Genomic DNA, 10,075 nt, shown 5'->3' with positions numbered 1-10,075 from the left:
GAAATGAAAAGATAGCTTACGGGGCCAAAGCAAAATAAATATGAAGTGTTCCACTTTTTCAATTTAAAAATAGATCATTTTTTGGTTGCATAAAGGTAGAAGAGACGTTGATTAAGCGACTGAAAAAGCATTGCAAAACTATTTCTCGTTCTAAAAATAGAATTGACAGCATAGCGCAAATTGGTTATATTTGAAAACACGCAAAAGCCTCTAGTCAGCTCTATTACAGCTTCGAAAGCAGAAGCCCAAGTAACAATTTCAGGCTGTTCAATCGCTTTTATAGCTAAATTTTGTTCAACCTGTGGCTGAACTATGGTTTAGTTTTAGAAATGAAAACCTTTTTTTTAGCTTCTAAACATCTAAAGCTGGTGATTTTACCATGCTTCTGGCTTGCTAATAGCTGCTTTCGAAGCTGCAATGTAGTTTAATAGAGGTTTTTGCGCGTTTTTAAATAACCAATTTGCGCAAAGCTGGAAACAAGGCGCACAGAGGCTATATAAAGGGCGATATAATTGCTTAACAAGTTTTTTTTCTACCTCAAACGAAATAGGTTGTATAAGTTCTTCAATTTCGGCTGAATAAATATTGTAGAATTGTTTACATAAACTTTATTCGATGCATATTCAGTTGTAACTGAATAATAATGGCTGCTAAAATGTTTAATCAGCGCATAAACGTTTCTTGGGAGGGCTTTTTTATTACGATGACAAATCGTTTATTCAGCTAGTATAAAAGCAAAATTATTGAGAATATTGACGGGTTGTGGAGAGGTTGAAGATGCGCCTAATCTGATTGTGACTATTATGTGAGACTATTATGTGAAGCCGCTGATTTACAGCGCATTCGTTGGCTGCTTAAAAATTTATAGAATACAGAGGCCTTTGCTTAAATTTGTTCAGCGTCTACCGCCTGTATTCAGAGTTAAATCAGCTTTAACCAAATCAGCATTTTAATTCAGCTTCTTTGTTTTTTTGGGTATTAATACAAGAAGGCTTTGACTATATTGAAAATAATCAATAATCCTGAATCAACAGGACGCGTACTTCACCATGCGCCGTCGAATTCGATAGACTCGAGATCTAATTAATTGAAAATTAATTAAGTTTAATTGAAAAAAAAGCGTCAAATGCAAGTTAACGTCGACGGCGTCAAACATCACGTACCCCTTGATAAAATTTTACGACGTAAGATTTTATCAAGGGATACGCTAGCGCTAGTCTACTACTGCTGAAATTTAGTTCAACTGTATCGTCTTCTTCTTCTTCTTCTTCTTCTTCTTCTTCAACATAGAACCGGAGTGGCTCGTGCTGTTTCAAGCACTCGCTTCTATTCAACTCGGTTTTAGGCCACCCGTCGCCAATTGCTTAGTCGTCTCAGAAGTTGCAAATCGCTTTCGACCTGGTCGAGCCATCGTGCACGTTGCACCCTCCCCTGTTCCTGGTGCCGGTGGGGTTATTGAAGAGGACTATTTTCGTCGCACTGTCGTCCGGCATCCTTATGACGTGTCCGGTCCACCGTAGCCTGATAACTTTCGCTAGATGTACGATGGGCGTCTCCCCAAGCAGTGCCTGTAGCTCGTGATTCATACGCCTCAGCCCAGCCACTCTCCGCTTTCAGTTTGTACTCCGCCAAATATCGTCCGCAGCACTTTCCGCTCGAACACGGCAAGGGCGCGTATGTCCTCCCAGAGCAGCGTCACGGTTTTAAGTCCATAGAGAACTACCGGTCTAATAAGGGTTTTGTACATTGTTAGCTTCGTGCGAACGAAGGGCAAAGTAGGCCCGATTTCCCGCTTGGATGCGCCGCTGGATCTCCTTACTAGTGTTGTTGTCCGCGGTCACCAGCGATCCCAAATACACGAACTCCTCTACCGCTTCTAATTCGTCGCCGTCAACGGTTACCGTCCGTGGGAAACGCGCGTTTGTTTCCTTTGAGCGTCTTCCTTTCATCTATTTGATCTTCGACGCATTTATTTTTAGCCCAATACTCCTAGACTCCGCTTTCAGTGTGGCGTAGATTGCCTCCGCCGTCGCAAAGTTCCTAGCTATGATATCGAAGTCATCTGCAAGGCCTAGAAGTTGGCTACCCTTGGTAAAAATCGTGCCTCTCGTTTCGATGCCCGCTCGTCGTATCACCCCCTCAAGAGCGATATTGAACAGCATGCAGGATAAACCGTCACCTTGTCTCAACCCTCGCCTCGTCTCGAAGGTACTCGAGCGTGTTCCAGAGATGCGTACGAAACACATCAATCACTTGATCCAATGTAGCTCTGATCAGTCGAGTCAGTTTGTCCGAAAAACTGTGTTCAAATGTATCGTCACCATTAACAAATAAATCTGGTGTACCGCAAGGCAGAAATTTGGGATCAGTTTTGTTAATGTTATTTATCAGTGACTCTGACAATGCTCTTGGTGTAATTCTCAACACAAAACTGACATAGGATCGTCATCGCGTAACGATTATCTTGATTGTCGATTTGCCAGCCAGGATTTATTGTGAAGATTAAACGATACATCGAAGATCAGCAATTTCTTTTCGAAAATATGAGCCTAATTTGAATACCACACTAATGTATATAATGTAAAACAATGAATATTATTTTAAATGGTTGTGAATCACTTAGAATATTTGCTGAAGGACGAAGTAATTTATTAGACCAAAAGATTTAACTTGCAAGCGCTTTTGTAACCCTAAGAGATAGTCATCTCTATTTTTAAGATCAATTTCTAAAATATTCACCAATCTGCTCTCCTTAACATTCCAATTTATTGGTTTTTCAATGGTGACTAGATTTTTGCGTTGAAACAGATTTTATCGTGTTATCCAATTTGGACAGTAAAATGACAAATTGATGAAAGACGATTGCTGATGTTTACATTACGTTCCGTTCGAAATAGATTGATCTAACGACCGAAACGCTACGAGTAGATGATTCCAGCGTTGAAACTTTTCTGTCATTTGATTTTTTCCCCCTCGCGCGTCGTGCATGCTCTTTTCATATTCATATTTTCTATGCAAGCAATGCAGCTGCTATTTTGTTAGTTATATATATGCCAGAGAAGGAAACATAGATTGAAAAAGTTTTCTATCCTGCTGCCAAGCGAGCGATAGATAGAAAGTCTGTATTCAAATGCAATTTTGATATCTGTAGAATAGAGCGCAAATAAAAAACGTGGTTGAATTTACCAATTGTTGCGATATGACCTTTCTGATTCAAACCAGTAAAATTTAAATAAAAGGTTACCATCACGGTAACGCAAAAAGATAAAACTAAATTTAGGGTACAAGTAAATGACTAGCTTTGTAAGTCCAATTGTTTCATTTGTACTTATTCAAACAAATAAATACTACTAAGTGTCATGTCAGTATGAAAATATACAGTTTGCCGTTTCAAATGGATCCAAAAATGAACGATTAGATTAAAAGTTTGACAAACAAAGCGACTTTAACCCGTTTTTATTCAACGAAATTGGAATAGTAAAAAAATAAATTTATCGTGACAAAACAATAACCGAGTACAAAAAAAAGCGAGTTCCGCATGCAATATTTTTCCTCTTGATTGGAAAACAAATAGACGAATCGGTAGTGGTTAGATTTCAGCCCCCCCTCTGAATGAGACAAATATTTTACCATATCGGAGATCACCGATTTGCGATGCGGTGTCTGGCAGCCAGTGATCTGAAAAATGAAACTGAACTGAGCTTATGGCTTTTGTTGGGTGAATTTGTTGTTTTTTTTTCGACTGACTAGTGAAAAGAATATAAAAATACTGCTGTGCCATCGACGTTCGTTGTTTGCTCGACGCTACCGGATCGGATCGGGGGGTTTAATGGAGTCGAACCCCATGCATGTGGTGATATTTTTTGGGATAAAAATCATTCCTTTCTCAGCAAGTTCCTAATCGCGATACGGTAGTAAAACTTTAATCAAATCGTAACCTTTGCAAACTATTTCAACTATTACTTCAACAACTTAATGTTAAACTTTACACTACCGGAATGAACAACCAACATTTCTTGTTTCGTGGAACAGAGCACCAAAAAAGACAACGTGTTCTAGAACAGTATATCGTTTTACTTTTTTTGTTTTGTTTTGTTTTGTTACTTATCGGCTACTTACAACCTAGCTCTTATGATTTACGTTTTGATTTACAATAGTTTGTCTCCATAATATTGGCCAATTTGTCAAAACTTTCAAATCCCTTACGATATTATTTCGTTTATTTGTTTTGGGTTTTTTAAATTTTTAGTTTTCTGATATCTACACTGTTCGAATTTTTAAAAAAATAGTTAACTACACTTACGATGCGAAGTAGGTAAAACACCAATGGCCCGGAACCAAAAGCTACTTTTAACTAACGTCATCATCTTCGATTTGTGTTCTTGGTTCATAGAGATTAACTAGCTTATCGAATCGTGGACCCCATGCCGTTAAAAAGTCATACTCATGGGGTTCATCGTCGGTACCTGCATTCGGACCAGCGAGCGAGCGATTGAAGGAGAGACAAACCGGGGTAACCAATCAATCGTGGTACACACTGGGAGGGTGGTTGATTTTACAGTTGGGATGGTGTGTCAGTGTCGGGATGGATGTGGACGTTTATTTAGGGTGTTATTATCGTGATTATCGACTCGGGTTGGTGGAAGGTGATTCGTTTGGGTGGTGATTTCTTTGATTTACCTGACTGTAAGGAACTTAGCGAGCCAGACGTACTCCCACAACCTTCGTAGGCATAGTTCCGGAGGTCGTCAAATGGTCCGGAGGCGGGATCGACATCCGCCCGTCGTTTCCGATCGTCCAGGAAGACGTCGACCTTGGCGATGACCTGGTCGGACACGACGGCAATATCGGGACCTGGATGATGGCATAGGAATCCGCTTTTAAGAAGCAAAGAATAGTTTGGAGTGGATTTTGCAAATGATATTGTAAATTCGGGGGCGTGATACGAAGGGTAGGTAATGTGGATGAGAACGTGACGAGGGGGCAGGTGGGAGGACAAAACACAAAAGACAAGTGAATCTTGTACTCTTGGATGATGACAGATACTAGTGTGTCGGTGGGGGATACTTACGTACGGGTGGAGCTTTGTGTTGCACCAATTCCGGCAGCGGTCCTATGGGAATTTTGAGGGTCTTCATGTCGAATGCGGTCATGTCGTTTTCACCTCCACCCTCATCACAGTAGTTGATGATGTTTTCTCGGATGTCGTCCTTCGTAGCTGGTTTCTTATTGAAGTTCGCCGACCGACGGCGAGAACAGGAAAAATATAAAAACAACAGAACTGGCAATCGGATGTTAGAATCGTCATTTAAAGCTGATCCTTTAAGTGAACAACTTACTAATTATCAGCAACAGACAGGTGATAACGGCAGCCAAGGCACTTGTGCTAAATTTCAACGCTTGACGCTCCTTCAGGAGCTCACAACTCTCGCCCCAGTACGAGTCCGGGCAGATGCATTTGTACTTGAAGCGGGGCTCCTGGTTAATGCATGTTCCGCCGTTCAGGCATGGATAGTCGAGACATTCGTTCTGATCGATGCAGGTTTTTCCTTCGGGCGAGATGATCATACCATCTCCGCATCTGTCGGGGAAATTGACGCATTTTATTATCCATTAAACATTATCGATCGGATCGGTAAATACTTACGCACACTCGTACTTATTCCACAGATCGACACACTCGAACGGTTCAGGACAGTACGCGTTTTGGCATGGATTGTTGGACGTACAATAACGCTCAATATTCTTGGCCGTCGTTGCCTGGCCCCACTGAGTGCCGTTGGTTGCCGGAGGCAACGGCAAACTTTTACCATCCAACCTTCGAACGAAAAGTAAATTTATTACCAAATTAATAGAGGAGTTCCCCCACCAGCGCACAGTGGCCCAATAAGGCGAAAAGTGAAGTTTTTTCCCTAGCATCTTTTGCTTATTTTAGCAATATAGTGTCTTTGGAACTTTTGATCGTGTGAATATTCCTCATAATCTGAAAGTGTCAAAAGCTAATTCTGGCACAGAGGCTTAACTTTTCCAAGCGTAAACAAAATTAGCGTAAACACAACGAGTAGACTTCATAAATTTAAGATAAAAAAGTTGATTTTTCCTGCATAAACGCCACCTAGCGAACAAATACGGCAAAATGTCACACATGGTTTTAAAGATCTCGTATTTGCAAATATTTTTGTAGAAGGAAGCAAATTTCTAAAACATGTCTCTATCTTCTAGCAAAAAAAAGTTTTTTTTTAAATTTTTCTCGTAGCATGATATGACCGACTTTTAATACATTCAGTTTATGTGGGGTATTTATTCAAACAAATGTTCTAAAGACAATAAATTATTAAAATGAAAGTCGTTAGAAAAAAAGTTACACTTTCCGCGTCTTTGAACCACAGTGCAGCGCCCGCTTACCTGATATCGTCGATGCAACTTTTCTGATAATCAGCCTGAACGTCGAACGTCTTAACGCCGGTGAATTCCGGCTTACCGCCCGCGTAGACTCCCTCCTGCTTGTCCACCGACAGCCACTGGTGCCCGTCGAAGGAGAAACTTTGGTTGAAATTAGCACCCTCGCCGCCGTCCAGCTCCAGGATGGCGGCCGAACCGTAGCGTTGAATATTTACCACATGCCACAGACCGTCGTCCACCTCGACGGCACTGAGCGACACCTCGTGCTCTTCCACCTGGCCAGAGTTTAAACTATACCGGAAGAGTAGCTTGGCTTCCTTCAGCTCGATAATACCGTACTCTCGCATGTGCTGATCGCTAATCCGGAACAGTTCACCGAACGTCTCCCGTGTCCGGAAGCGTAGCTGAATTTGCGTCGTAAACTTGTCGGGTTCAAAACTTAGCGCATATTTGATGTAGCTTTGTGTCTTGAATGTGGTTGGTGTTGTTGGCAGGTTACAGTACGTGCCGGACCAGCCTGGATTGCATTCGCACTTGGCTTCGTCGTAGTTGCCGATACACTTGCCATGATCCAAGCACTTCGCAACCTGTGGATTGAGATTGCACACTTCCTGCGTGTACAAACAGCCTGGCATGGTGCTCTTGGAAAGACCGGGACGTGACAGATCGTAAAGAATCCCGTTGTGTTTGAAGTTCCGAATACAGCCTTCGAATCCCACCGCCAATGGCATGTGCTGCCAGCGATTGTAAGTGTAGTCGAATTTCTCACGGAATACTCCTCCGATTTGCAGGGGTGTGTTCAGGTTTAGGAACTCGTTGAACTGTGGTACACGGCCTATTGCCTGACAGGTGTGATCAACAAATTCCACCAGATTTCCATCATCCGCCTCGGATATCACTGCCGTTCTGCAGAAGTCAACGACCATTTTTACCCGCTCGGAGTCCCAGAACAAATCTACACGATGCCAATCACCATCGTTCAGAGGTTGTTTCGTTTGTATTCTAAGCTCCAGCGTACCAGAACCGTAATCAATTAGAAATCTTGGATACCCTTGCTCCAATTCCAGTGCAATGAAATCCGACTGCTGCAGTTCATCTTCATCGTTTGGCGCAACGATCGGACCGTTATAGAAAATTAAACCATCCGCTTTAGTCGTAATGATTTCTACACTAATGTGCGACTTGTCGCACATATCCAACGAAGGATACCACGCCCAACCGTTTCCTCGAAAACTACGAACTGTCTGCTGGCACCGCGGTCCACTGTAGTCCGGTGGACAAGAGCATCGAACTCCGGACTTACTATCCGTACAGCGTCCACCGTTCAAACATGGATGTGACTTACACGTCTGCTGTTGTTTGTATTCCCTTGCACTACACATACACTCTGCCGTAGACTTGATTTGAACGCCCACCAGCGCCGTTTTATTGGCATTCACTAAGCTAGGATTAGCTTGTACCTCGATTATACTGGTACACGATCCATTGCAATCCGCATTCTCCGCCAGACATTCATCTATGTTGACCATGGTAATGTTAATCCCTACCGCCTGTTCAATCTCTTCCTTGTGCAGCAACACCACCCCATTCAGCTGAACCGCCTTAAAATAGAACGCATTCCGAGCGGCAAACCGAACATCCACCATCGGTGGACTCTTTTGTTTCATCTGGACGCTAAAAATATCCACATTTTTCTTATCGATGTTCAACAATTCCGCCAGTTTATCCCGAAATCGTTCCAGTTTGCTTCGAAAAATATTCTGCGCTCGATAGTTCCAAATCCTAATAAAATCCTCATCGGTAATACCTAGCAACCGCACCGACCCAGAACTAACGATCGCCTCGTACGAAATGTGCTTCACCACCACCGACATGTTTGCGTACGATTCCTGGGCATGTTTGCGATCGTAAATTTTGAACCGCAGCTTGTAGCGACCTTCACGAGCCCCGCGTCGCATCGTTACCATACCGGAGGTATCGTCCAGTTTGAATCGGGGGTTCTCGACTTCATCCCAGTAGAACAGCTTATCCGAGGTATCCCAATCATCTAGGTCGTTCACAAAGACCCTTCCGATGGCAGTGTCCGGTGCTTGGCCCTGATAGTTATACACTACGACCTCCTTCGAGCCCGGTTGCATAATGTTATCGTTTACGTCCCCGATGGTTACTGTTAACGTGCTGGTTCCTGTTTGAGGTGGGTTTCCGGAGTCCTTAATAACTATGGGAATTTCATACTGTTTCCGATATTCACGATCGAACGATCCTAGCGATGATATGATCGCTCCACCGTTGCCTTTGTTGTTCTGTTCCACCTTGAACGAGGTACGTATTAGGTCGTTCGCTTCCGGGTCCATGCGAAACTGAAACGGTGGTCCGTTGCTCATTTTTGGATCGTCCTGATCGATGGCAGTGATTTCGATGATTTTCGACGGTGGTGCATTCTCCAGCAGAATCGGTCGATATTCTTCCGCAAATATTGGTGCGTTGTCGTTGACGTCTTTCACCTCGATGGTGAGTGTCGCAGTGGCCGTGCGTGGTGGAACTCCGTCATCGACGGCTAGTATTTCCAGATTGTATTTGGCAATTGCTTCGCGATCTAGCTCGCGCTGAATTGTCACTGTACCCTCGTCGTTGATGGCGAACTGTCGCTTCCGGTCGGTGGCTCGATTGATCATGTACGTGATCTTGCTTTTGCCTGCATTGTCGATGTCGATGGCTTTGAAACTAACCAGCGACTTACCGATTTCGTCGTTTTCCGATGTGCTGGCTTCCATGTGCGGTCTCCTGAAGCGAGGAGTATTGTCGTTGATGTCTTTCAGCTTCACTATAACCCACGAGTGATCGACGTGGTACTTGTCGGTATCGTTGATACCTTCGTTGTCCAGAACTTGAATACGGAACCGGAACCCATTGACCTGCATGGGATCTTCGAAGTCCAATGGTTGAATCACTTTTAGACTTCCCGTTCCGTCGTTGTTTTTTATCATGGCGAATTTGTCCGCCCCGTAGCCGCTGCTCTCGATTATTTTGTATTGGAAGTTGTTCAGTTCGTCGTCATCGTTGACCGTCACGGTCAATATGGGAGTCTCTGGCAATATGTTGCCATCGGTTTCCTCCACTTCGACGAACCATTCGTCTTTGGTAAAGTGAGGTGGCATATCGTTGAGGTCTTTTACCTTTATCGAGGCAGTTCCCGTACCTTTGAGACCTCCTCCGTCGGTGGCCACAATTTGCAGCGAGTAATCGGGAGTTTTCTCACGATCCAAACAGCAGACTGCCGTCTTTATTACTCCAGTATCCGGATTGATATCAAAAATTGGCAGTCCGGTATCCTCTTCGATGGCATTCTTTTCGATCGAATACACCACCTTGGCGTTCGTTCCCTCGTTGATGTCATCGTAATCTTCCGCTTTTATTGTCATAACATACATCCCAACGGTGCCGTTTTCGGTCACATTTCCATAGTAGATCCCCAGCGGGAACGTGGGGGCATTATCGTTGACGTCCTTTAGGTTGATCTGTACCTCGGTAAAACCAACCAGACCTTCACCGCCCTCATCTTGGGCGAACACTGTGAACTTCCACGCAGCTCGCCCATGCGGTGGATCACGATTGAGTGGCTACGATAGATATCAAACTTTGCTGTAAAATTTCACACAACATAATGAAAGCT

At 43.5% G+C, this 10,075-nt stretch overlaps 1 protein-coding gene across 1 annotated transcript in view; it reads right to left on the bottom strand.

Moving 5' to 3' along the window:
• Nucleotides 1-1,013: 1,013 nt before the first annotated feature.
• Nucleotides 1,014-10,075, bottom strand: part of LOC128740802 (putative neural-cadherin 2) — an 81,513-nt gene continuing 72,451 nt past the window's right edge. Inside the window, exons 5-12 of the mRNA XM_053836368.1 lie at nt 6,406-10,022; nt 5,648-5,818; nt 5,340-5,581; nt 5,072-5,281; nt 4,681-4,854; nt 4,382-4,466; nt 1,164-1,284; nt 1,014-1,079 (exon numbers count right to left, since the gene is read on the bottom strand). Of these exons, the coding sequence (XP_053692343.1) occupies nt 1,014-1,079; nt 1,164-1,284; nt 4,382-4,466; nt 4,681-4,854; nt 5,072-5,281; nt 5,340-5,581; nt 5,648-5,818; nt 6,406-10,022 (4,686 nt within the window). The remainder of the gene's footprint in view (nt 1,080-1,163; nt 1,285-4,381; nt 4,467-4,680; nt 4,855-5,071; nt 5,282-5,339; nt 5,582-5,647; nt 5,819-6,405; nt 10,023-10,075) is intronic.

This window comes from Sabethes cyaneus, chromosome 3 (assembly GCF_943734655.1).
Source record: "Sabethes cyaneus chromosome 3, idSabCyanKW18_F2, whole genome shotgun sequence".
Lineage (NCBI taxonomy): Eukaryota > Metazoa > Arthropoda > Insecta > Diptera > Culicidae > Sabethes > Sabethes cyaneus.
Note: the sequence above shows the minus strand (reverse complement) of the source record. Positions and strands in the feature narration are given on the sequence as shown.